The sequence below is a fragment of the Scomber scombrus genome, chromosome 11, assembly GCF_963691925.1.
Source record: "Scomber scombrus chromosome 11, fScoSco1.1, whole genome shotgun sequence".
Lineage (NCBI taxonomy): Eukaryota > Metazoa > Chordata > Actinopteri > Scombriformes > Scombridae > Scomber > Scomber scombrus.
The window spans coordinates 19,743,653-19,771,604 of record NC_084980.1 but is presented as its reverse complement, the minus strand read 5'-3'; the positions used below and the strand labels follow the sequence as shown (position 1 = coordinate 19,771,604).

The 27,952-nt window shown below is 37.9% G+C and overlaps 2 protein-coding genes across 2 annotated transcripts in view; both read right to left on the bottom strand.

Annotated features, from left to right (window-relative positions):
- Window positions 1-1,063: 1,063 nt before the first annotated feature.
- Window positions 1,064-13,600, bottom strand: lrrcc1 (leucine rich repeat and coiled-coil centrosomal protein 1). Its single transcript, XM_062428789.1, has 19 exons — window positions 13,548-13,600; window positions 12,713-12,918; window positions 12,484-12,549; window positions 12,235-12,399; window positions 10,729-10,895; window positions 9,696-9,911; window positions 9,029-9,228; window positions 8,111-8,285; window positions 7,771-7,919; window positions 6,502-6,706; window positions 6,099-6,238; window positions 5,124-5,325; window positions 4,326-4,511; window positions 3,910-4,084; window positions 3,157-3,320; window positions 2,808-3,016; window positions 2,562-2,699; window positions 1,618-1,753; window positions 1,064-1,272 (listed from the first exon to the last, which is right to left on the bottom strand). The coding sequence occupies exons 1-19, from the start codon at window positions 13,589-13,591 to the stop codon at window positions 1,162-1,164; spliced, it is 3,054 nt and encodes a 1,017-aa protein (XP_062284773.1). The 5' UTR covers window positions 13,592-13,600; the 3' UTR covers window positions 1,064-1,161.
- A 5,826-nt stretch (window positions 13,601-19,426) lies between these two features.
- Window positions 19,427-27,952, bottom strand: part of LOC133990573 (RNA-binding Raly-like protein) — a 30,538-nt gene continuing 22,012 nt past the window's right edge. The window contains exons 2-7 of the mRNA XM_062428926.1: window positions 23,567-23,642; window positions 22,506-22,553; window positions 21,553-21,740; window positions 21,062-21,175; window positions 20,609-20,766; window positions 19,427-19,459 (exon numbers count right to left, since the gene is read on the bottom strand). Coding sequence (XP_062284910.1) covers window positions 19,427-19,459; window positions 20,609-20,766; window positions 21,062-21,175; window positions 21,553-21,740; window positions 22,506-22,553; window positions 23,567-23,642 — 617 coding nt within the window. The remainder of the gene's footprint in view (window positions 19,460-20,608; window positions 20,767-21,061; window positions 21,176-21,552; window positions 21,741-22,505; window positions 22,554-23,566; window positions 23,643-27,952) is intronic.

Below are 27,952 nucleotides of genomic sequence, written 5' to 3'. Positions count from 1 at the left end.
TTTTTTTTTTTAAAGAAAGAATGAACACCAGATTTATGAGTAACTACTGAAAGTCTACTGTCATAATTTTGCCCCGGAGGTAAATGCTTTACTTCATTTTGAATGAAAATGTGTTACTTAACATTATTATCTAGATAATAAAAGTTGTTATTTCAACGTTTAATCATGGTCAATACTAGGGTTGATTTTTTGATAAGGTTAATCAATGTCGGCTCAACCTTTTGATAGTTTAAATGTTGAAAAAATGTCATTGAATCAACATTGTATGATGGTCATGATTGAAAAGCCAACATTAAATCAATATTGTCTCAATATGCTGTACACATGCATTTTTTTAAGTAGAGAAGTGGGTGAGACCATTTCATGGGAGGAGGGGAAACTTTCATATTCTAAATTAAGCCATGTGAACAATAAATCGTGATTTTTTTAATTATGTAAAAATCTTATGAAGATTTGTGTGTAATGTGTAATGACAAAAACATCTACTCTTGATGTCTTATTTCCAAATTTTGACATATCGTTTGACTTGTTATCTAAGGATTTTATATTAGTAAATCATCATCTCATTATTTGTACTTACTGTACTGTGTTACAATTATGACTTAATATCTCATACATTTGACTCGTCCAGAAATTTTGACCTGTCATAAGTATTTTAGTTTGATCAAGTATATCTTTTAATCTATTTTCTGTTGGTTTTGTTTTCAGGTTTTTGGGTAAATGGTGCTAACCATGAACCGCCCAATTTAAGCATGAAAGATAATAGGATGTTATCAATCATTTAGATGATCATTTTACTTGGAAAATGTAACACTCACAAAGCAAAATGGTCAAATTCCAAGCCAAAATGTAAAAATACTGTTGTCTTTCCTATGCTCATTTTCCAGTATTAAGATTACTCTTTGAAGATTAATTGTATAAAGTTCTTTAACAGAAAATGCATTCACCCAGTTTACTTCACATCTGGAATTTGATTGAATAAAATGTTGTTATTGGTAAGAAAAGAGACAACGAAATATTCTCAGAGAATTTAATGGAAAATAAATTATACTAAAAACAGCAATAACTTAACATAAAAAAATAACACGTTAATTGACATATTTAAAAAATGCATTGTGTTTATATTCATACATTGCCATAGCTGGAGTCATACTTCATGTGTTAAAAGTCTTTCAGTACACTGGTGAGACGTTTCATTTTTTCTTCCATGATTCTCTTGTTAGTTTCCATCTCCTCTAGGAGTTGACGCATCTCCTCCTCCACATCAAATACCTAAAATACAGACAACCTCAGCTGCAGAAAACATGTGGTCGTAGTCATCACATTCAAGAGAGATTCAAGAGATTTACAATACCTTGTTGGGTGAAATGCAAATAATTAAAATAGGCATGATTAGAGATAAGAAACAGGCTGAAACCCATAAAGGCCAGTTTTATTGACGATATTGTTAGTCTGGTGAATTCTGTAAATGCATATCAGAATAAAAGGTGTTGCATACTTTTCTCTATTGATGATTTTCAAAACGGTTTTCTTTTGTTTGCTGGACTGCATGGAGACAATGATCTGCTAGACCAAGAATGTACATTTTTCTACAGCAAAAATGTGTTTCCATCTTACCCTCTGATTGGCCTGCTCTATCTGTTTCTGCTTTTCATTAGCCAATCGAAGCTGCTCAGCTTGATGGGCAGCCTGGATAGACTCTAGCTGCCGACGAAATGCATCGTCCACACAGTGCAACTTCTCGACTGCATCTCTGTAGGACAGACAACCACAAATAAGACATAATGTTACATGAGGTAATGTATGGCACTTGGTGGATGTAAATCAAACTGCTCTGGGTACATTAAGATAGTTTTTAGGGCAGATGGAGACATGAACTTTATTTAAAATAAAATCATATCACCCATCTGCTCCTGTTTCAAGGGCAACATCTCTAAAACGACCTAATCACGTTTTGGCTGAGACTTCATCAGTCATATGAGATTAGAATTACAAGTCTCAGTTCTCAGTTTTTTGGCTTTGGAAGAGAAATGTTTGTGTTTGTAAATTTTGGCCAGGGCATGTATTAAACAAACACAAAACTTGTCAGGATCAGGCATATTTGGTTTTTACTTTCAAGCTTAAGAGTAACATCATTTTATCAGCCTCCTTGACCTAGAAAATAATTCCCCTGTCCTTCAGGATTTAAGAGCTGCACAGCTGCTCTTACCAGCTCCCAGCAGTTGAACAATGATAGCAAACATGTTTGCACATTCTGGTAGATATGGAAAAACACTTTCAATTCAAAGTGACAAGTATCCTTTAAGGTTTTGAATGCATTTGAATATCTTGTGCCGGATTCTGTCCAGAATAATTGCTCCATCTATAAAACTGTGCCTGTTAATCATGTCCTTAATTACAAACAAGCCAATACATAAAAATACACAGACATTTACATCGAACAGTTTCAGCAGATTCTTAGGAATGATCCTGAAATGCTTGACAAATACAGGTCCAGAATACGAAAGAAAAGGAATTCATGAATTCAGTTTTGCTCTTATTGTCTCGATATTTTTACATACTTGTGAGCTTCTGTTGCTTTATCTCTTTCTTCCAGCAGCAAGCGTTCCTTAGAATCAAAGTTCTCCTTCATGCGCTTCACCTGGCTCTCTAGTCGAGTGAGCAGTTCTGCCTTCTCCTGCCATTTCTTACTGGAATCCCTAAGGAAAAACATTTAAATCAACTTATTAAAATTTCAGTTTTAACTTTTAAGAGCTGAATTTTTACATGCTTAATATGTGTATGCATGATTGCGATGGGAAACTTGCCTGTAAACAGTTTTAACCTCCTCGAGCTCTGCCTCCTTGTCCTCCAACTGCTGTTTCAGCTCCTCCTTGCGCAGGCTGAGATGCTCCAGCCGTTCCCTGAGCTCTGCCAGCCGAGTCGTTTCCTCTTCAAGCTGCTGCTGGAACTTCTTCTGGACCTGGACCGCCTCCTCACGCAGCCTACGTATCTGTTCGTCACGCTCCTGCGAGGCCTATTCAGCAGGAAGCCAGAGGAAACATAGAAACTGCTTCAGCATATCTTGAGATAAAAATAGGATAGGATAAATACATACACATACACCAATGTCCGTGGTAAAATACACAAATATAAAAGGTGACAGTATCCTGCTACCTCTTTGAGTTTGCGGATGGTTTCTGTCTGGTCATCAATGATTCTGGTTTTAATTTTGAGGGCATCGCTGTCCCTTTCATTCTGTTTCTTCTGTGTCTCCAGCTCAGTGTCCAGCACCTCTATCCTCGCCTCCAGGCGTCCACGATCCTGAGCTAGAGACACTCCTGGTAAAAAAAAAAAAAAAAACACAAAAAAATGTAAATTACATTTTATCTCTCATGGGAGCAATTATATAAAAACTGTACTTAACTTAATTCCTTTGCCTATTATTCTTTTATCTAGGTTTATACACTTTATTCGATATTAAAATATTTCAGTTATGTCAATTATGTTGTTTTAATGGATTTTATTGCCGGATGGGAATCATTCGAATTTTCTCTGTGTTTGAAAGGTGCAACTGTGTACAAATAAGAGCATGTGTCTCCCAAATAACCACTAGATGGCAGGCTTTACTTGAAACAGATGAAATAAAACATCAGCACACAGAGTATTAAACCTAACAGTTGCTGCCATCTTCATACTTCATATACTTTTTTTGTAGTAAAACCTCCAATATGTTAACAGTGACTCACTTTACCCAGGGCAAATATGGAGTATCCACCTGGCAAATACATTATAGAGTAGGACAGACTCAGAGAAGACCCGCACTACGGTGTCTCAATACACAACTAGCTGTCAGTGTATGCCATACACTTTAAGAATCATTGAGAGCAGCAACAGTGACCAGAAAGTGCCCTCGTGAATGTCTCCCACCTTGCTGAGCGAGCTCCTGGCCCCAGATCCTTCTCTCTGCCCTAAGGCCGTCTATCACCGACTCCTGAGCTGTGAGCTGAGACAACAGTCGACCCTTGTCTTTCTTAAGCAACTCAAGTTGCAGGCTGAGTCGCCGGTCCTGCTCTGCCTCTGTTTCCAAGGAATGCATACGGCTCTGGCAGAGAGACAGTATTAATAATCAACAGCCATCTGTCATGGCAGACAGATGGAAAGGCAGCTGGACCATTTAGTATTCCATCGTGTTTCAACGTATACTCCTGTAGGCTCAGGCTGAGCAATATTAACAGATATCCAGAACTGACCATCTTTACGCTATCTTAGACAAAATGTGACTTTTTCTCTTAATTTAAGTGTGAATCGAAAATTCTGACAGATCTTTGAATGTGGTGGTGTACCTTTAGTTCAGTGACAGCATCTTTCTTGGCTTTGATGAGGTCAGAAATTCGTTTCTTCTGTTCCTTGACCATGGCTGTGAGCTCCTGCACCAGAGCGCCAGATTTCTTCTCTCTCTGTTGTGACTGGCTTAGGGTCCCTTTGAGCTCCAACAGCTCTGCAGTCATTTGATCACAAGCCTCTTTTACCTGCAGAAGTAGAGTGAGGATATGGACGTGAATGTGAATCTAGACATTTAGGGGACTTTGGTCCAACTATTACAAAGTAAATTGACAATTCCATCAATCAATGTCATTTGAGGTCTGGCAGAACAGGTTTTAAGGGTCAAGGATTAACAGAAAGCAATCTTTCAAAAGTTTCCACAAGTAAGGATTTGGTTGGCAATCTATATCTCGTTCAGAATTTTCAAAAGGTCAAAAGGTTGAAGACTTAAACTAGCAAATTGTGCAAGCAGTAGCAATCAAGAATAAGATTACATTTTGTGCAAAGGCTATATGAAATCTCTAACCATATCAAGTAAGTACAGACTGATTCAAATTCAATCCCTTTGTACAGCTCTCATATAGCTCTCTTCCTCTAGCAATCACACACTACTTGTCCGGAGTAAAATGAGCCTAATTCAATCTCAGCTTTGGCCATCAGGGTGAAAAAATTCCACTAAGTCTATCTATATTGAGGTCAATTCCCAATCAATCATTTCCCTTCTTACTGGCCACAGAAATCGTTTCAGCTGGACTTTACAGGGAATGTGGAGAAAAATTAAGGCCATCTGTATGGCTGGTGTCCATCTTTCTGCAGACCTCATAGAAGCGAGCAGCCTCGATGGTTAGTGCCATGCGGAACTCATCCTCCAGAGCAGCGTATTCTTTCCTGCCCTCCGCCAGTTTCTCCTCCAGCTCCGCCTCCCTGTGGGCATGTCTCTGCTCCGCTAATGCTACTTCTTTCACCACTGCCTCACGGAAATCCGCCCCTCCCGGCTGCAAACGCAGCTCCAGCTGTTTTCTGTAGAAAGAATGCAAACAAGTAAGAATAGGACGTTGCCTTATTTAACAGGTTACTGGTTCATGGTCTTTATGCTATAATAATTTAAAAGTGAAATAATATGAAACTCTACCCGTATGTTACTTAACAGGAGTGTGAACAAAAAGTTTAAAACCTCTGGAAATTTGGCTTGAAATAGTGAAAATGCAATATGTTGAATGTCTCATTAATCATCCAGAAATCTGAGTGAAAATAAATGTTCATTACTATTAGAAAACCTAGTTGAAAAATAGTCATTTCTCAAGACCGTGTAGGCGTGGCAGATCATGTTTTGATTGATAAATGCACTGGACGATATTTCAAAACTGGATGAAAACTAATTTCTAATACTTTTTAGATGCTTACTATTATTCGCACAAGAGTGTAAATTACATAGTTAGAAGGCTGTTGTGGATTTGGGTTTCCACTGAAATCGTTCATTTGGATACAGAACATTTATAAAGGAATTTTGCTACTATTAAAAATTCATGTTGCAACCATTAAATATTAAAACAACAGAAAACTTGGTTTCAAAACTTGAAATCTGGTCTGCTTCATCAGGACTGTACATATATGGTTTGATCAGATTTGATTTGACAGTGCAGCCAACAGAAACAAATAACCCACAGACTGTCATCCGTCTTTTTATGTTTTTGAAATATTAATATAAAATAATATTGTATTTAAAAGGGGATAAAGTAGATATAGAGTATGCCCTTCTTCCAGTGATTCAGAATAAAATACTTCAGATGTACCTGTGCTCTTGTTCCCTGGCTGCCAACAGTTCATGCAGCTGCTGTAGTTTGTCTTTGTGATGGCGTACTGAAACTCTCTGGATATCCAACTCCCTCTTCAGAGCTGCTGCCTTATTTTCCAGCTCCTGGTGCCGCTTCATCTGAGGAAGTGTCAGCACATGATTTATCCAAACCGGTCACACTGAATGACCGTCTTTGCAGAATCATTTTATCTGTCTGCAGTTCATTCACTCTGCATGCTGGATGACTGAACTACTGCACTGGTATAATCAGAAGTGATAGTGACATAGGGTGTTCAGTGGCACAGTAGGTATCAGGGTGTAATAGAAACAGAATTGAGAATTAAAATGAATGAAATAAAACAGTAATACATGTGTTCCCAGGTATACTAATACTACTGCACCTCTTCAGCCTGCTGGCGAGCCCTGAGCGTCTCGCCATGGGAAATGCTTTCCTCCAGTCTGCGCAGTGCAGTCTTATGTTGTTCTTCACTGCTGCGGGCCTGCTCCAGCTGCTGGATTAGGGACTGACACCTCCCCTCCAGTTCCTCAACACAAGTCTGCAGCCCAGAGCGCCCTGATCGCTCCTTTAGCAAGATTTCTTTCAGTCTGGATGGAGAAATGTATATAATAGGAAACCATCAACAGTTTTCTGATGGCCTTGTATGTGGTCTGTGTTTTATCTGAGTTACGAATGTGATAGCCTGTGAAATTGGAGAAACATTGTAACATAATAAAGTCTAATCTCAAGGGAGAGAAAACGTAAATATAGTGAAAATAAAAACTGGGGAATGATTATACAAAAAGGAACTTTGGTGAAAAGAAAAAGACAAGAGAAAAAACAAGCTTGCACACAGCACAACTAAGAAACTGATAGACCGCTTCATATATAGTCCCTCCCTCTTTAGATTTGCCATGATGAGCCAATTCTGTCTCCTGATGACCAAGGGAGTCAACAGTAACAGCTGTGTTCAGTATCATTAGAAAGTGACAGTTAAGATGGATTCATGTAATACTGCTGACATATGCTTGTCACTGTGCCTCTAATTACAACCATAATGCAGATTTATCTAACCAGGGTGTGATGCAAGTTAGGACAGCACACAACAAAGCTACATATAGCTCCTGGCTATCTGGCACTATCTGTGCAGTGCAGAAGCGCGGACGCTCTCAGCCACACGTGTAAGGATAGAGAGATGAATATTTAATTATAGATAATTATAGCCTCTGGAATTTAAATATAACTTGTAAAAAGCATGATGGGTGTATAGGTTAATGATCCTAATATTAAATAGCTTTGTTATCACACACAACTGCAGGCATAATTTAAGGTTTTGGGGTAATGTGTGCTTGATTTCTATGGGACAATGATAGTGAGAAATTTTAATGGCGGGATGGATACTCATTGTTCAAGAATGAGACAAGCAGCAAGCCCTGGTCTCAAGAGAGCCAATACGAAAAATGAAGAGGGTAGAAATGGATGAGAATCCATTATGCAGTTGACAACTGAAATCCACAGAGACAAGTTCAATTATCCCTTTCATCATGATATCTGCTTTAGAGCTGCTGAACCTATTCATGTGTAAGTTTGTGTGCATCTGTGCATGTGAGCATGTATTGTATACGTGCGTGTGCGTGTGTGTATAAATGCATTCTACCATTTTTCCTCTAACCTGTCTGTGGTGTGCAGAGCCATGCTCTGCAGGTCTTTTTCCTCGCTGACCTTTGTCTGCAGGCACTTTAGCTCCTCTGTTAGTTTCCTCACAGCCTGCTCGGCCTTCCAACGCCTTTCCCTTTCCTGGTCACGCTCCTCCACAATAGTCTGCATGCATGCACATATACATTGAGTAAAACAGAAAGGAAAACAACCAAATATATATTTTTACAGAGGAACACAGCGGATTTTTAATGTCCTCTTATAGGGGAATAACATTTTTTTCACTTACATAACACATTCATTCAATGAAAATAGAAGCTGCCATTCAGTCCACAGGGGACCTAACTATCCCGTACCCTGTAAGTTTCCTCCTCCTGAGTGGACTTGGTTTTCACGTCGCCTGAGGCCATAGCAGCTCTCGGTGGTCCCCTCCTTGCTGGCCCCACTGCGTCTGCACCCTTTGCGACGCCAGACTTCCCCCTGGGCCCAACAGCAGACTTTGAACTCCTCTGTTTATGATTCTCCTGATCGCTGCACATAAAACAAATCACAGGTATTGAACCAGCAGTAAATTGACTATAAACAGCCCTCAAGCTAATGTCAGTCTCTATAAAAGGTCAAAGCAGATGACTTACCTACTTTTACAGGTAAGTACACTTTGAATTGAAGTTTGCGCTAATATTTAAAAATCACCTTGCTTTTTATGAGGACAGTTGGGAGGTTACGTAAGTTAAATTACTGAATCTTAAGCACATGTCATCAGTGGATGATGAAGTAAAATGAGGGGGTAGACCATAGAGGCACAGTCGTTAATCATGGGAGAGAGATGACAGTTGTAATTTCTAACAGAGGGGAGGAAAGTTCACAACGTTGCTCAGAGAAGAAAATTCATCATCTCCTTTCAACTGAGAGGGAAAAGGATTTACTCTATTATCAAGATACCTGATGATATTAAGTTGATGCAAGCTAAAGAAAATGGAAATATCCATTGCTGCATATTATGTTTGGCTGTAATGAATGCAGACATTGCAGACAATTACTTCATCATAAACACTTTTGCCTCAGCCAAAAAATGGGCAAGTATGTGAATGTGAATATCATCACTCAAAGATAAACTCTATAATTTTGTGAAAGTGCCGAATAGCACTCAAATTCCTTGACCTTATGGTAACACAGGTGAGTCAGTAAGGCAATCAGAGAGACACCTGTAAACATATTATTTCAACACCTAGCAGTTAACTTAAGTACTGAAGGTATGCAGGCACAGCAATCACCTGTCTGATCTCCTGCCCTTGGTCTCCTTCGTGGTCGTCCTCGTGGTTACAGTGTTACGATGTTTTGGGATCCTGGTGCGCCTCCGGTTTTCTTTCCCACTGTCGCACTCACTCTCTGACGTGCGGTCTGTGTCCTTCTTGGCTTTGCGTGCCGTCACCACAGAATTGGTAGAGTAACTGGATTTGTCACCCACAGGGGCCTGTGTAAATATGGCAAAAATGCTCATAATATGTAAGGGAATACAATGATGTTAGGATAAATAAAAACGTAGCAATAGATTCAAAAGACGATACAGTGAATGAATATGCAATAGCAGCAACATGTATTGGAACTCTTTAAAAAAAAACATGTTTATCTAATTAAAGTACAAGGACTTCACTTAAAAGATGTGAAGATTATTATCTGTATACTACAAGTACTTAGTCAAGAAGTGACAAATGAAGCAATCACAAAATGTATGTTTGAAAAAGAATAATTTCTTAAATGTGAAAATGCTAAAATACGGCCATAACCTGTTATTGTAATGCAGGTTAAGTATTAGAGTTTTTTTTATTGAAAATAAAATCTAACAATGAGTTAAACTGGGTTACCGATTATCTCATTTAATGTACACCTCACACAAATACTTAAAGAACTTGTTGGCTTTCAGCTGTTATAAATAAGCACCTGCTGGACAAGCTGGGACACCTGGTGCTCCAGTTTCCTGATGCGTTCTTCATTAACGGGGTCTGCTGGATCAGCCACAGTGGAGTGAACCCGCTGGCATCGCTGCCTATCTGGTTGTGCGACTGGATCTGCGATTGTTTCAGAGGCACTCCGCTGACGAAACTGGGTCAGAATCTCATCAATGCGGGGTGTGGTGATGGAGACATCGCCTACAACCTGCCGGGAAACTTAAATTGTTTTTGTTTGTTTTTTTCATTTGACTGAGGATATAGTCAGTCTTATTTTAAGGTTCCCACTGCGACTGAGACATAGAATTACATGACTTTCCTGGAGTCAGGAAATGTTCTTTTCTCAGTTTAAAACAGTTGTGAAGGGGAAAACAGTGTTGGTTCCACTGTAGTTGGTGGAAGAGAAAACAGATGGAAATTACCATATGGTGCAATGAATGTGAAAAGTACTGCAAGTATTGGTGACGTGATCACAATCCATCACTGTCACTACACTGGTATGAATCCACATATTCCTTCACTGCACAGTATTCCAGTTAATCAGTGACTAGTGGGAATTTGGTCATTTACAACAACAGACCGGAATATAGGAAAGTACTGCGGCTCAGTGATCAGCACTGCTGCCACACAGCAACATTGTCCTGAGTAAGCAAGTCCTTCTAACTTTATACTTTAGGAATATATAACGGTCGCTCTTCAGTGGCTTTTCTTGCATTTTAAAAGCGAGTTGTCAGGGACTGCAGGGGGTATTCACACAAAGGATTTTTTCTTCTTACTGTGCAAGTGTGTCTGAACTTTTTTAAAGTATTAAGAGGTGAAATCAAGTTATGCCACCATCAATGCCATATTCATGAATTTGATGGCACAGAAATAATTAACCATAATCCAAGTGTGGATACTGAATTACTGTGTAATTATAATATTTTCCCATGATGTAATACTTATTACTAATACTATTCACTGGAATATGGCCATTTTAGGGCAACATATAATAAAAGAATTACAGTTGAATAAATTAATTGTACCGCTTCATTACGACTAGCATCAGAGGAGAGCAGGAGGTCCACGTAGTCCTCAAGACCAGGGATATCCAGGGGACTATTTATGCCAGAATGCAATGGATTTCCCAGTCGGTCCACACCATCCAGAACAGTGATCTGTGGCAACGACTGCATAACAATCTCCCTGTAACCTGAAGCAGGACATTAACACACACATATTAAGAAAACCTGACCTGGCTGGAACTGTGTGTCTGTTCACAAATACATTGTTATTACATTATTCAAAGTGCTGTACTGTATGTAAAATCACTGGTATATACGACCTACCTAAAACATAATGTGTTATGGTGGTTATTGATGCACGAAATCAAATAATCTATAAATAAATGAATAACCTCTATCTACCGTGTATGCTATCCAAATATGCACTATTGATGTGGCTTAATTAATGAGAGCTGGGCAACGCTAATATAAACTTGTATTGACAGCAAGAGTTGTAAGAATGCTTATGTGTGTCCTCGTGGCTTTAAACACATGCTTTCAACACATCTTGCTGCAAATATATCATGTACAGGAAGATGTAGGAATTGGGTGCAGAGCATCAACTAAAGGGAAACACTGAAAGGATTTGTACATTCATATAACTGCTGTCAATCCAATTATGAACAGAAACAGGAAGATAAATAGACCACAGTGATCATTATCAGAGGCTCTCAGTTTGACTACCATTGATTTTCATAGTGCTTTCATTATGGAAAATACTGGGGAGGTTAATGAATCACTTATTTTGCAAAATCCAATAATTATCCTCTAGATTTAGTGAGTGATTCATCCAAAATAAATAAATAAAGAGGGAATTAAAAATCTCTCAGTTACAGCACACACAGTTTATCTGTTAATACATTTCAAATATTATGTTTGCCATAATGTAGTACATTTTCTGGAAAATCAATTAAGAAACTTTTAATGAATAAACCAGAAAGTCTATCAGTAATGTCAGTAATCTGGAAGCAAAGTAAATAAATGATAAGCCATAGTATTTTATAACATTATCCTACTCATTGACCTGCAAAATTACCCATAATTGTCCAGTCCTCCCAGAAATACTAAAGGGATATCTACCACAATATAAACAGAATCTCCTATGGTTTTTATCGCCTCATGTTCATGACGCCATCATTTCACTTATCACTTATATCATTATTATTTTTTGAACATCTGGTAACGAATACAGATATATCAGTGATATGCCAACATCTACCGGTAACACAGGCTGCATGACGTTACAAACTGTGAGACTACCATTAGAGATTGCTGTTAAAAATGTGGTAGCTCCACCTTTAATATCTATGGGTGTATTAGACCCTTGTGGGCGATGTTGTAAATTACTGGGGAGGACTATGTTACATTCATTTTGAATTTAAATATAACTTTGGTTTGTAAATTCCACAAAACTTAATGTATCATCATTTAAGTAACGTATACAAACAGAGGATTCTATACACTTTTATACACAATTTTGTGTCTTACCTGGCGACCTACAGACAGGATTTTCGCTGCCATTCTGGCTCAAAGTGATCTCGCTTAAACCTTGCAATCCCAACAGGCACTGCAGGACATGATCAATACGGTGCAGGTGGTTGCTATGGAGACTTAGGTGTTTCAGCTTGTAGGGGCCATGGAGATACAACAAGCCTAATGAGCACATGAGAATCACTCGTTAGTCCTTTCATTTGAGTGCAGAAAAAGATAATTCTGCTCAGTTAGTATGCAACTCACCAGTAAGGTTATTTATCTGATTGTAGGACAAGTTTAATCTAGTTAAGTTCACAAGGCCATTCAGTCCTGGGGTACAGGGAGGGGAAATTAAAAACTGAGTGATTGTACAGATCATAGAGCAGTGACAGTACCATCAGAGTAAACACAAGACACAGTAATGAAGAATTATCATCTGGGGAACACCCACTGTGCTGAAACAATTACTGTAAAATGGTGACTAAAGACTCACCTTCAACCTCCGTGATTGTGTTGCAAGACAAATTTAAAGTCCTCAGGGATGTGAGGGAACTTAGACCCTCAATCTTAGAAATGCAATTGGAAGAAAGGTCCAAGTGCCTCAGGTGCCAAGCTGAGGTCAGACCCTCGATCCTTGGGATTTGATTGCAGTGTAGATTGAGTGATGTTACAGTGGGACGCAGAGGGACATCCAACAAACTAGACAGAAGGTAATGAGGTGAAACAACATAGTCATTTTGGAGGATAAGACTTTGATCACATCCAGGACAATTTGTCTAAACATTGTAGGGCAGTCACTACTAATCCTTTTTACTCTCAAAAAACCTGGTGATTTTTAAAATTTTTATTAGGCGATTGATTTTTTTTAGTCCATGAAAACTCTTTAAAATGAAAAAAAAATAACAATAAATTAAAAAGAGCTCAAGATTACGTCTTAAAATATAAAATTGTGTCTGACAGATGGATGTATGTAAGTTTATCTGAAGCTTATATGAGGATTCAGCAGTCTGAGTTAGTCATATCAAGTGGATATCTGCCACATTTAATCTTTTTGGCAAGGAATTCCCTTTTTAAGTCTCCCTGTTGAATTGCAGTGGAAGAATAGTAACAAAAAAGACTGTAACGTTGAAAGATATCTTCTTAATTTGACTAATTTGGACGGCTGAAGCTTCCTATTATTAATACACGTTTAAATATATTTTGTAAAGAAGGAGGCTTGTGCATATTGTTTTTAGACAGACTTGACAAATGTGAGCCAATCCTTTAACTTAAGCAATACAAGCTGTAAGTAAACTATCGAAAAAAATAAAGGATGTGTGATTAGTTACCTTGTTATGTTCTTGTTAATAAGACTCAGCTCCTTGTCCTCCATAACGATAATATGCAGCTGCTGATGTTTAACACTCTCTGTTTGGTGTTAGCTGTGCAACTATAGAAGTCAACAAAAGTAACAGAACAAAATAACCCTACCACTGCTGTCTTATCGGGCTACATGAATGTAAAATCGGCTGGAAAATAGCAAACAATCATCCAAATCTTTACATAAGTTACCGAGCTGCCTAGCAAGAAGTTTTACTAGCGATCGAGCTCAGAGGAAGAAAACTCATACGAACCGTCTACAAGCTACAGTTACAACAGCTGGAGAGGCTAACAAGAGTCCTGTTATGGTTTATAAAACAGTCCAAAGTTACACATCGTGAGCTCTTAACAACATTTTGATGTTTGTTTATCATGTTGTGAGAGTTGAACTCGGCGCGTCTGGCGTCGCACTTCCTGTTTACATGACGTAGTAACGGTGACATCCGGGAACTGTTAGTCCCGCCCATGGACCGAAAGCCATGCTGACCTTTTAGTTATAGTTGCATTCATATTATGTAAATTCATATTATATTTTATATTTTAGGTCAACAGAGGAGTTAAATAAATATAAACTGTAAAATGGAGATATTGCCAATGTGATCAATGTAGTCACTAATTGTAAGGTAGCCTATTTAACACAGTATGTTCCAGGGCTGATTCTAGCATCAGACCTTTAGGGGGGCTAAATTACTCATTTCACTGGATAACGTAAATTACAACAAGAAATATTAACACATAGTAGAGTGGTCTACTATAATGTATAATAATAATGGTTCAGAATAAACAATCGCAGTGAACCCTGAGGGAAAGACAATAACAGAACTATCCAAAGTACATTAAAGCTGTTAAAATAAAACCATTTGAACCTGTAGCATAATTGTTTGTCCCATCTCTAACAGACAGGCTCACAAAATAATTAAAGCTGTATAAAATAATTTTTAGGAAAAAGAATACAATAATTATTTGTTTATTTTAGGGGTGCTGAGATCAAATTTAGGGGGGGTTTGGGGACCCTTAAAAAGGGTCTAAAACCGCCACTCGTATGTTCCCAGTCTGAAGCTACCACTCAGAAGACCTAAGCTTATTTTATTCACTGACAGTTAATAGGTTAGATATCTACTTATAGCCACCAGCCCAGGTGTAGGTAGCCTCTAATCTAATTCAATCCAATACAACAGCTCTGCCATAAAGGCTACTTAAAAAAAAAAAGTGTATACATTTTCAGTTTTTGTTGACATTGTCAAAAAATATGATAATTCTACTTTATGTTTATTACTGAGGTCGTACTAAGTGGTGGCGGCGTATGGACCCGGGAATGAGTTATACTGAATGGTGTTCCTAATATTTTGTCGACACCATTAACATACTTTAAAGGGGCAAAATATTAAGAACACCATTCAATATAATGCATCCTGGTGCACCACCATCACCCACGACGCTCTCAATATTAAACATACAGTAGAATTTTCACCTTCCTGACAACAAAAACAAAAACTGAAAATGTATTGAGTGTATATAGTATGTTTAACTATACATAGCATATGAACACATTTCTTTTCTGTTACGGTATAATGACCGTTTTCATAAATGACTAGGCATTCATAGCCTGTTTTGTGGGTTATATTGTTCAGAGGAAGATATTAGCAACTAATTTTACTAAATGGCCAAAGCAATTATTCCTCTATCCACAGGGGTCCCAGAAGCCCCATATTCAATGCAATTTAATTAACTGTATTATTACTTGTCTTGTTTTATGGCTATTTGCACAACCTCCACTTGATGTTATTTTGCATATTCATGTTAAGTCCTGTCCTAAAATCTGCTTGCTATTACATATTCTGCTTGATATTACTGCTATTAGTCTTAAGTGTTTTTGGTAGCTTACATTTAAATTGATTGCCATTGTTGTTATTCCTCTGTTAATGTGGTTTAGTTTTCACTGATTTACGTTGTCTGTATTGGCTATTCAACCAAATGACCACAAACAAGGCATCACCTGGGGCCCAAAGTTCATTTTTACCCAGAGGCACTCTAGTCATCTAATGACAATACAATAAAAAACATACATGCTGTAGCAAACCGCTTTGAAGGAGGCTAAATTAATGCCACACAGAGGACAAAAGCATTCTACGTTCATTTATGATATGTACAAAAGACACGTTTTGCAACATCTACGACTCTTGTTTACCTCACTGGCCCCATGGTGTTAATTGACATGCCTGCATCTGTCAATCCATATATTTAATTGATGTTGATTCATCCTGTTTGTTTGCTCCTTGATCTTCAAGCTAAAGCACATAGGCCTTCTGGCTAAAATCCAGTATTTCTGTTGTTCACATCATTATATATTTGATTATTTTAAGTCCCAGCTGCTCAGCTCAGATTTTGTGCCACCTGCGCCCTTTTGCATCAATTTCACAGTTGGAGAATGTGGTGAATGCAGGAGTTGTTGGCTAAAGTACAAAAAAAGGAACACAAACAACATGTTGCCCACCAAAACATGATTGAAAACACATTTATTTATTACAAAACAAGCACAAACTCTGTCTTTGATTTAATTTCTTTCTTCTTTTGCCATTTTTGTTTGAGGGAATGCAAGATCTCACTATAATATTTTTTGCTTTTTACATCTGCAAATACAAGACCAAGAAAGAAAATTAACTCTGATCTTTCTTAGTCAACAAATATTTTCACATGCACACAATAGACTGTAATCTTCTTATTGATGCCTTGAAATTATGTTTATCTTCATAAAGAGTATAGTACATCTCGTACACCATGGTTTCCAATCTGGGGTTCAGTACCCCCACGAGGGTCACAAGATTAATTTAAGGGATTATAAAACAAATAACTGAAGAGGACAACATAAAAAAGCACTCTGCTGCACAAAGTATTTTTCAGACTTTCCTCTAATCTTTGTTTTTCTTGGATAGGTTTGCTTTCTTTAAGACTCTGGAGGAAAATTAGTTATATAAAGTAAGGGGGTTGGGGAGATAATTTTTTGGTTGAACTGTTCATGATGAGAGGCTAAAAGTAAACCTTGTTGCATATTAGGGGGCACAAAATCAAAAGGTTGGGAACCAGTGCCCAAATACACACAATAGGAATGCGCATAGCTAAATCTGAATTAAAGATTGAATTTTAAGAATAGCCCTTAAAAAGAATCAGCTTTCCTTCTACAACAGAGTTGTCATCACCTTTGTATGTGGACATTACCTGCAGGAGATACATTTAATATACTGTATAACAAATATTTTTAAACACATGCAAATTAGCAAATATGTGACAGATTGTGTCCACAGAATTTTTTGTGACAAATCAGTAAAAAAGTGAAAAATATCAACTTGAACCATGAAGGAAAAAATGAGAAGAATATACAGCTGAAGGCAGTCTTTCAGTGTGGGAATTAAAATATCAAATAAACAGTACCAGTCAAAAGTTTGGACACACTTGTGTTTGGACACACTGTAGATCTTTCTTTCCTTAAGATATCATTTATAAAACCTTTTCAATTGGCCCTGTCTTTGATGTATAGGCCTATGAAGCAATGCTTCATGCGAGTTGTGTATCCCTGCTCAACTATGGCAACTAATCAGAGATTTATAATAAAGATCCTGACCCCTATTATACCTATAATTTCTCTAGCAGCTACAGTGATTGATTAAGTTCATCACACATTGAACATTGTACATATTAAAGGAGCTGCATGACTGATTATAGTACTCACTGGCAGGTAGCCAGCAATGATAGAACCAATTATACCTGCAACCCTGCCAGTGGCCCTCCTTAACCTGTGGAAATGATGAAACAGGGCTAATGAAGTGAGTGAATTAGAAATGCCACCTGTTGCTGCCTAACCACCACTTACCTCTCATAGGATGTAATTTTCAAGGGCACTGTATTTTAAGAAATTGAATGATTATTCTCATAGCCAATTAGAGACTAGGACTGATGTATAGTAATGCTATAATTAAACTTTGTACATTTGGCAGCATTCTCTGCCTTTATCTTCACCTCACTACTTCCATTTGATATGAAAATGGTTTGCAGGTTGAGGAACAAGTTACACAGAAGTATAGCTCTAAGTTAAGTCAGGCAATAAGTTTGCAGAGCAACTCATTGTACCATGCCAGGTTAATAAAAAAAGATTGGTGAAGTTGGTTTGCAAGTCTCAGGTAAAGTAAAGTCTTTGTACTGAGGAGAAGAACCCTGCGGAAACACCGTGTGCATGTTCCTTTTTTTCTGCAGATGTTTGTGAAAATGAAAGCAACAACACACAGGCAGGCATTTTTTTTGGGAGGAACGGGTTTATTTCAAAAACTATTATCATCCATAGCTGTACAACAGATGCAATGAATACAAATGATCCATAGTAGCCACATTTTTAACATGCTGATTGTAAAAAATAGTCATCTTTTGATTACCATAAACAGAATGCAAACAGAATTCAAAATGCATCTTGTCATGTATAACAAATGGCAAACATGATATGCATACAATACTGTGTGGAGTCATTGTGGATCTGCCTGGGACTAAAATACATACTGTACATTTCAGCAAAATGTTCGAATAACACAAATCACATAATTATCAATTGTCAAAGAAAACATGTTCCTCATACATTCATATTTATCTCTCTGCCAGCGGCCTGGCTCGTCACAGTTTTCAATGCACAGAAACAGAACAAACATACATTTTCTTTAAAACAAAAGAGGGCATTTTATGGTTCATCTGATTGATCACGTAACTGTATTTTTATGCACAATACAGACCATAATATATTAAGCACACAATATATTGTCCTTATTTTTCAGAGAGGCAATCAGTTTGAAGGAAAATCATTAATTGCTCTTTGCAGTTGATCTTGCAGTAGTCTGGAGAATATTCATAACCAGCATTTTGATAAAGTACACATCAGGAGTGTCATGTTCTAATGAGGCAAACAAGCAACAAACAAGTTTGAAAAACTCCTCCTCTGCTCTCAGTCACTCCCTTCATTGCTCTCCTTCAGTTAAAATACACCTTCTTGATCACGAAGGTTTTGCTGGTATCTGCTCTCCCAACTTTGTGCACTGTAGGCTTCCTTTTTCCCCAACTTGTAAAAAGATGAAAAACAGAAAGGCTGCGGTGAAAATTCATTATTATTGCCAGAGTGTCTGTCACAGTACCCCCATGTAGAAAATGTGGCTATATTTTCAAGATTCAAGAAACACAGAGGAGGTGTGTGGGCTGTGACCAACGTTGAAACAAACTAAACTGCTATAAGCCTCTAATATCACCTGCAGCCATCGAGATATCCACCTGAGGACAAAACAGTTCATTATGCCACCATTTTAACGATCTATCATGTTCAGAGCAGCTAAAAGAGATTTCCGTTATCAGGCCCTCGAGGACAGCAGGCAGGAAATGTCAGCCAAGAGGCAAATTAAATCTCATCGCTGTTTGTTCATACCACGAAAATCAGGGAAGATTTAAATGTCATTTGATGGAAAGTGCGGATGAGATGGAGTCCGACCTCTGTGGCTGTTCAGACAGACATCAGTGATAACTGCAGAGAGGCTGCCTTTCCTTACGCTCCGAGACTGAGAGAATGACAGGCCATTTAGAGGAACAGAGTGGGGGATTAAACTGGAAGGTGTTTCTCACTCTAACACTGCTTAAAAGTGGAAAATAAGCCTCAGATATTTGGAGGTGATGATACTTCTGACTATAAGCTGTTGGGCACTGAAAGGGGTACTGTGCACCATTACATTTCTATATACCAAATGAAATGTCAAATAGGACATATTGTTCAGTAATTGGTTTGTTTTCATACAAAGCACCAGCAGAGATTGAATACTGACCTTACTCAGTTGTCAATATCCGATATGTGGTTCTCTATCTGCAATTACAAAAGTTTTTTTTAAAGCCATGACATCAATATAGTATTGCTGTACTGAGAAAACCATTTATCTCCTACATGTCAACCAATAATGAGCTGAGAAAAACTAGTTAAAAAAAAAAGATAATACAATGGGTTTTTGAAGCTGCTGTGTGTAACTCTAACGCAAAATCCCCAAATCAGGATATACATGGCTACACATCACTGGACAGTAATGACAGATATCAGAGAAAAAGACATACAAGACATACTGTTTCTGTATAAAATAAACAATTAATTTGTGTCTGTCAAATGTACATTTATTTAAATTTGCATGCATTTACAAAATATATGGATTTTTCTGGTACCAGTGCAAACACACACGCATACACATGGACACACACACACAAACATATGTATGCCAGTGTGTGTCCAACTACTATGAATTGTAACAAGTAGGGCCAGGTATCAAACCTTAATACTTAGTATCGACCAAAAGTTGCTCATAGCATTAAGCATCCGGAATGGTGAAGTATCAAAGGTTGGTATTGAATGCTGATCTGCTCTATATATATATATATGTATATTGTATTGTTGACAAATCCTATTAAATGTTTATATTAAAATGTCAGAAACAACTATGAATAGATTCTACTAATAAGTAATGTTAAGCCACACAGGTGCACTGGATGACAGGTTCCGGTATTACCATAAACATGGACACTGCAATTTTTTTTATACCATCCTACTGCCGGAAATAATCACTAAGGCAGCAAATGTGTCTTAATCCAGTTATGAATATAGTCCCAACATAAGCACAATTTCCTCCTGTTTGAGTGATGTTTGCTAAAAGTGCTGAAGCATTGCACAATTTATCCATTAACACATGAGACTGACTTTAATCTCTTAAAATGAGTACATGCAGTAAGATGTATAGCTAATGCACACACAAAAAACACACATCGCCAAGTGATTGTACAAAATGTATATTAGGTAGAAAAATCAGCACATGCAGTAAGGGAAAAAATGTATTGTAGACTCATATACACACTCACACAAATGCAGTAACCTGACTGAAATCATTATGCTTGCATTTACATGAGAGACGGCAGAACTCAGTTACCCCACTCTGCCTTGTTGAGACTGTAAATGGCTATTTGGACCGCTCACCATGTCGCCGGTGCCTTCATCCTCAAAGTCGTCTTCACCGCCGTCCGTCATCTCCCCCGCCTCCACCTCAGCTGTCCCCTCGGCTTCCTCTCCACCAGATCGGTCTGCTGCATCACCATGGAGACACTCACATATCTCCTTGTGTTTCCTCTGCATATCTGGCAAGAGACAGCAAGAGAGGCTTGTGGTTAACTTCAGACCATACTGACCTCAATATTCCAGAAAATATAATAGATGTATTGAACTGATATGTTATTTTTCCTAATAGAACAATCTTTCTTTCAGAAGTGCCACTCAATCAACCTTTGATACTCTCCGTATCACTATGCCCTCTCTCCTCAAGGACTGTGTGTGTCTTTCATTTAAAAAACCAGCAAGTCTGTTTCTTTCCCATGTATATATGCATACTCTTCCAGCAGACAGGTCACCCCATCCCACTCTTTCAAATCTTACCGGCATCAGAGCGATGTTGCCTCTCAATCTTCTCCAGCCTTCCCAGCAGTGAGTCGATCTTGGTCTTGATCTGTGACAGCTCCTTTTTGATTGTTACAAGCTGGTCTGTCTTCACTGTGAGCATAGATTGATGAAGTTGAAAAGCATAATTAATGTGATGTTTGAAGAGAAGACACAGTAAAAACCGCAACAGCGACTACTCTGCTCTGACACGTCTCCACACAGCTAATTCATTGCCAGAATTTAGGCTTAAGCCAAATCAGTGAACCTGCATCAAGAGGACGGGGATATAAGTTACAGTTCATGATATTTAAGTGTATTGCATTATGAGGAAAATACTGATTAGTATCTGTGAGAGTGCGAGCAATGCAGAGGCAGTTTCATACAACCTGAATCTTATTTTTGTTTTTTCATTCTTTTCAGTAATAATAACACTGTAGTCACCAACTTTAATGAATGAGATGAGCAAAAAGTTGGAAAAGGGAACATACGTTTTGGGCCTGTGATGGATGAGCCAACATTGAGCGCTCGGGAGGAGGAAGAAGAGGAAGAGGAAGAACAGGCCCTGACTGGAAAGGAGGATTTGGTTCTGCGTGTGGACGGGACAACTACCCGCGAACGTTTGATCGGGATCACAGCCCGGGTCGGGGGCATGACACGACCGTGGTACTCAAAGAGTCTGAAGACACATAAAAAAATCATGTTGCAGCAATCTTTTCAATAACAGAGATACCATTAAAGTTTTTACAGTGCAGACAAACACATTTTTAAATAGGGAGGGAAATGTGTCTCTGGATTTATAAAGGCCACTGAACACCAAAGTGTGTCATCAAGTCACTGCTGCTATTCACTCCTACTTGATGTTGTTCAAGCAACAACAAGTGCTTACACTGCACCTAATAGACATGCTGAAAAAGATGTCTGAAAGATTGTGGTACATACTGCACAATGCCACAGCCATTCAGTCTAAACCTGTTCCCCATTGCCTATACATATCAAACTGCCAAAGTAGCAATAAAGACTCAAAGATAAAGGATTCAACTCTCAGGGAAATTGCAAAGTAGAGGAAGCAAACAAGCCAATGAAAATGTCAGAAGTAAGATACATTTTCTGCTTTGCCAGTGCAAATGACCAGCCGGGGGACTGTCTGACATTCACTACTTGCCTATACGGATAAAAGCATCATTAGTAAGAAAGGAATAAAAACCTCTCCAATATGACATTCATTATGCCTGTGATAATGTAGTTACTTTGCCTCAGATGGAAATGGGGCTATTCAACAAAAAACTCATCTTTATCTAAGTAGCTGATTCAGAGAAATGGGGAGAAGGGAGGGTGTTGCTGAAGGGCAAATATCAGGAAAAAGGGATTTGAAAAATGAAAAACATTAGGAAGTACACTGACTTTTATTTAGCTACAAGAGACACATGATATTTTTATATACCTGCTGTAGAAATCGTCTCTGTAGTAGTCATAGTCGAACTCGTAGCCACTGTGAAGACAGAAGAGAATTTTATTTTCATATTACTATAATAGCATGCTTTTTTTGTTGCGTTTTTTTTGGCAGATGTAGCAAGGGAAGAACAAAATCATGCAAGGATATAAGTTGGAAATTAAAACATGAAATGACATTTTGGGAAATACACTATTTCTCTTTCTTGCTAGGAATTTGATGAGAAACTCGATACCACTCTGCCAGGCAACAGTAGAGACTCCAGGAAGTTACTTCCCCCAGCCAAGAAATAGTTCAGCACATAATCACTTATAAAACAAATTTTAATTAAAATACATTTACATTCTTCTTTTTTTGTACAGATTTAACAAACAAGATACAATATATTTGTGAGATAGGTACTAGGTAGGTACTGTATACATAGCATAAAATTGGGCAGTGAGATATGAAACAAAAATTGAAGTTTCTCAAAAACGACATCATAATATATGAATCCTAACAAAACATACGTATTAGCAAGTCGTTGCTGAGTCATAAAGTCCAAGACAAAAACTATTAAGGCAGATTTTGTTAGCTTCGGACAGAGCCATGCTGTATATTTCCCCATATCCAATCTTTGTGTTAGGCTAAGCTAATTATGTCCTCCCTCCATATATTCATATTTACAGACATGACTGCGATTGATCTTCTCATCAAACTCTCAGCCAAAAAGCAAATAAGCATGTTTTTTAAAATGTCAAACTGTTCCTTTAAATAAACAGCTACTTAGTATTTTTTTAAGCCTGTTCAGGTATCAGCTATGTCTTTCTGTCCACTGGGTTTTTGTCATCTCTAACAAGACTGTCAAAAATGTCAAGAATGAGTGAATGTGTAATAGCAACAAGACGGAAAGTGGCACTGATAGCACAGGTAGGGAATTGGCTGTCCTCCATAAGTACCCAGCCAGCTGGTGAGGATCTGAAGCACATATTTAACAGACAGCAGGAAGAAAGTATAGCAGAAAAAAATAAGTCAGCAAAGCAATATCTGACTAGCAGTAAAAGAAGGCCAACCTGTAGAGGGATGAGAGAGGCCTCTTGGAAACCATCTTTGGTCTGTATGGTTTGGGCTCTCCTGCCATGTTGATATCTGAAAATGAAAATGAAAGTAATGATGTGATGTGATACAGTATTAGCTTATAACAAACAGCAATCTTTTGAATAGATATTAATTTTTTTTAAAACCATTGCAGCAACAAAAATTGAGTTTGCAAGAAAACACCAACCTGTATCATTTTGTGTAAATATGACTAAATATCTTTATGTGTTAACAGTTTCCCAAATAAATCTGGGGTGTCTGGGTAATATTCCACACTAAAGCTGAAATAATTAGTCATATAGTCAATAAGTTATTATAATTATGAATAAGTTAAAAAAAAATATGTATTAGCATCTAGCTCTAGGAACATGGAAGTCTGTCAGTTTCTCAGTTTAATTTTATATTTAGTTTAAAATGAAATCATCTTGTGTGTGTGTGTGTGTGTGTGTGTGTGTGTGTGTGTGTGTGTGTGTGTGTGTGTGTGTGTGTGTGTGTGTGTGTGTGTGTGTGTGTGTGTGTGTGTGTGTGTGTCTTTCTATCTTTGAATTTCTGACCTAAATGAACCAGCTACACGAAAAATCAGGTAGGAATAAATTCAGTGATTGAAAGTAAACAGCGGATATAATAGTAAGTCAAAGTTTTGTAGCATAACGCAAAGTGGACTGTCTTTGTTTCCATAGTAATGAGCAATGACCTTAAAAATCATTTAGAATACTGTTGAGGAGGGACGCTTTCATGTTTTTGTGTTGAGTGAGTGAGGAAAATACTTTCAGAGGGAGAGTTGACCACTTTGTATTCCTTCACAATTTGTCGTAAAAAAAACATGGTGATAATTTATCAAATGATCTATTGATTATCTGACTGGCGAAACCGTATTTAAAAAATAAGTCAGGTTGCTAATCGATTTTGATTTACTGAGCTGTTTATATATCCAACTCAGAGAATTTACACTGGGTTTTGGCATCTAGCGACCTTTTGTGAGCTGTAACTTCTTTTGTGTTTGTGTGCTGCTAAAATGGCATCAAAAAATACACAGGAATGATTAGGCAACAAGAAGTTGATCACAGAAATATTACTAATTCATAATCATAATCATTTTGACATTAGTAGAAGTGTATTCCCAAAAGAGTGGGTGGACTCGGTGTCATGCTGGGTGAAGACTCGATTCTCAAGTATGGTTTTCAACTCAAGTGTCAATGAGTTACCATGTGTGAGATCATTAAAAAATCTACACGGCCGCCAATAAAGTTGGAATATAATATTTTTTACCTCTTTCCATGAAATGATTGTGACAATGTGATGTATTCTTGGTAGATAAAGTGTATATATTCTCAAAATTGTATTGATCAATCTCATTATACCTGGTCAAAGGGGATTACTGATGTGTATAAATAGAAAATAAAAAGAGGAATGTGTCTGAAAACAAAATTATTCCAACTTTATGGGCGACCGTGTATATTAAAATTACCAGTAATAACAATCCTGTCATGGCTCAGTATGATGTAAGATGAAAATTCAAAGAATTCAGACAAGAAACAAAGATTGACCTTGGGTTGATGGTAAATAATAAGAGAGGACAGGATCTGTGCTGAAAAACATTGAATAAATGCACCCCAAAGCTTTTAAATTATTGAAAGATTGAAAGCTCAATACGTTTACAGAGCTTTTTATATACCGAGCTTTTTATTTAAGTCCACCACCACGGCCACTGACTCTAAGCACACAAAAATGTTCACATTCACAGTTAAGCAAGCTGGCTGTAATTATTTTAGCTTCAAACATAACTCAGCAAAAAGAACAAACTCTGGAAGTGATGAAAATATTCAGGATTAAAGTTTTGTTGTTAAGTGATCTCACATTAAAATGGCACATCTTGAATGTAGCCTGGTGGTATGTGGACCGGATGTTTGATTTATGATAAAGGGCTGCAGAGGAACTGTAGTTAAAATGCTAACATTGGCAGCTTTTGTTTTGCATTTTGTAAATGATAACCCAAGGGTAATAATGACTAGTATTGCTGCATCAACACGATTATGTGAAGTGAGGTAGGGGGAGATGGCTTTCTACTATTATTCTATTATTAGATAGGGAGGCATTAGTCAAACTACCATTTACATTACATAGTGGTGGGCCTATTATCTGTATATGTGTTTATGATGGATATATAACCAAAAAGATACTGTGATGAAGGTAGTTGTGAGTTTGTCAGTAAAAAGGTTGCTTATTCTCAGCGAGAGGACGAGTGCCATTGTTATTAGGTAGCAAGCATTGAGTCATTTAATGATTTAATTTCAATCCACTGTAGCTGATAAAAGTGAGAAGATTAGCTGAAAAGGTTAGAAGGGCCTTGAGACAACTGAGGCATTGATAGTGCAAAATAGGACTACGGGGCCAATGTTAGGAAAGTGTTCATCATTCTTTTTGTTTACTCAGTGAGACGACTGAAAAAATCCCCCTCATGTGCATTAGCAAGCTACTGTGACTCATTTGTACACAGCTTGTGGCTCTATTCATACCTGCCATGAGTTCTCTACCACCGTAACTGCATTGGTATCAATGTGTTTAGTTGGCACATTGTCGCTGCTCCTGCTCAAACTCTGTTAAAACAACCGCGAGTGCTGCTCAAGGTCATATTAAAAACACAAACATATATCAAACACCCGCTTTCCACACACGTGTGCACATATGCCCACACAGACAAAGCAGGAGTGTTCTCTGTCTGATGGATGAGTCACCCTTGACAGCTTTAAAATGTTGCACAGATAACAGACATTAACTGCCTTGGGGATCATGTGGTAGCAAATGTCATTTAGCCAAAAGCATTGCAGTTTCTTCACAGCAAAGACTGATACACTTTTTCTTTTTTTTTTTACACACTTGGAGAGTTGATAATGAAATCTGAGCTGCAATGTTAATGCACTGAGCTTATGAATTAAAGAACGCAAGATAACTCAGACTGCGGTACACAATATCTCTGCCTCTTTGTATCTATTTTCCTCTTCCTTACATATACACACACACACACAAACACACACACACACACACACACACACACACACACACACACACACACACAAACACACACACACACACACACACACACACACACACACTCCACAAGCTGCACCTGTGTCTGGATCTTCCAACACATTGTCTGCAGATTAAGCATTATCCGTGGTGATATGTTTGGACCTTAGACTTTCTCTTCCTCGGTCTTATTCCCTTCTTTACCTGCTCACTCTCCCTAATGGATGGGGGGATGTATTGGTAGCTCTCAGGTGCACAGGGACAGCTGTATCATTATTATTAGGCTCCAGAAAGACGTGAGGAATGTTTCACATTGTAAAGCGTGCTCTCTAGTCCCCTGCTAGGATCATTAAAGAGAGAGTGGAGCACTGAAAAGCACTCTAAAACGAACACTGCCACCTCACAACACACCCGACAGACACACACTGAGCCTCTGATTAATAACAGTCATTATACTAATCATATACAAAAATGGAATGCGTGTGTGTATGTGTGTGCATTCGCAGACTGACTTATTTGTGCGTGTACCCATAAAAAGTTGAAGATGGAGATAGAGGCTGGGTTGCTAAGCAATAGCCACTTAGGACTTGATTGATACAGTAAACTGCATGCAGCAACGCATTGAGAGTCATTATGAGCAAGTTGGACGCAGCAGAATAGCACCCAGATGTAAAATGGCAGATACTGTAAAACCACTGGCAATCCCCTTTACTCATGAGTGGATATTCTTGTTCAATGTTGATTAAAGAGATCAGCAGATCAATGTGGTGTTATCAGTCAATGTTGACAAGGTGTCCTCAAGCAAGGCACTTAACAATTGACTATTTGGTATCAGTAAAAGGTAAAAGTCCTTATTAGGGCAAATCCACACAGAATTTATGATTGTTGTATATGATTATAACAATCAAACAACAACAAAACAACAAGATTCGTTTTTAAAGTAACTAAAAATAAAAAAAGCAGCTTGTGTATCTGTTTTCAGCACAGCCAAACAAACTGGGCTTTGTATTACATTGTATTCATAAGGAGGACTAAAGACAAAAAGTCAACAGTGTCGCAAAGCACAGGCTTTTTGTCTTACGCATCACGTCCAGTCAGTGCAAGCCTTGTTTCTTGTGAATGCCGTGTGCATAAGCAAGGCAATATAAAACAGTGTGACCATAAATGAATAAATAAAGATTCACAAAGAATGCAAATATATTCAATGGCTATGGCTGAAACCATAAATAACATAAAAAATAGAGCTTGATAAAGCATGATGCAAATCTTAAAGATGCTTTTTTTATTTGGCTACATGGGGGCAGTGCAAAAAAAAAAGCAAAACGATGAGCTAA

Coding starts and splice junctions, on each gene's coding strand:
- lrrcc1 (XM_062428789.1), bottom strand. CDS start 13,591: ATGGAGGACAAGGAGCTGAGTCTTATTAACAAGAACATAACAAG. Junction 8,286..9,028: donor AAGGGCAGGAGATCAGACAG/GTGATTGCTGTG, acceptor TTTTATGTGCAG/CGATCAGGAGAATCATAAAC. Junction 4,512..5,123: donor AGGCTGCTCGCTTCTATGAG/GTCTGCAGAAAG, acceptor CTACTTCTGCAG/GTAAAAGAGGCTTGTGATCA.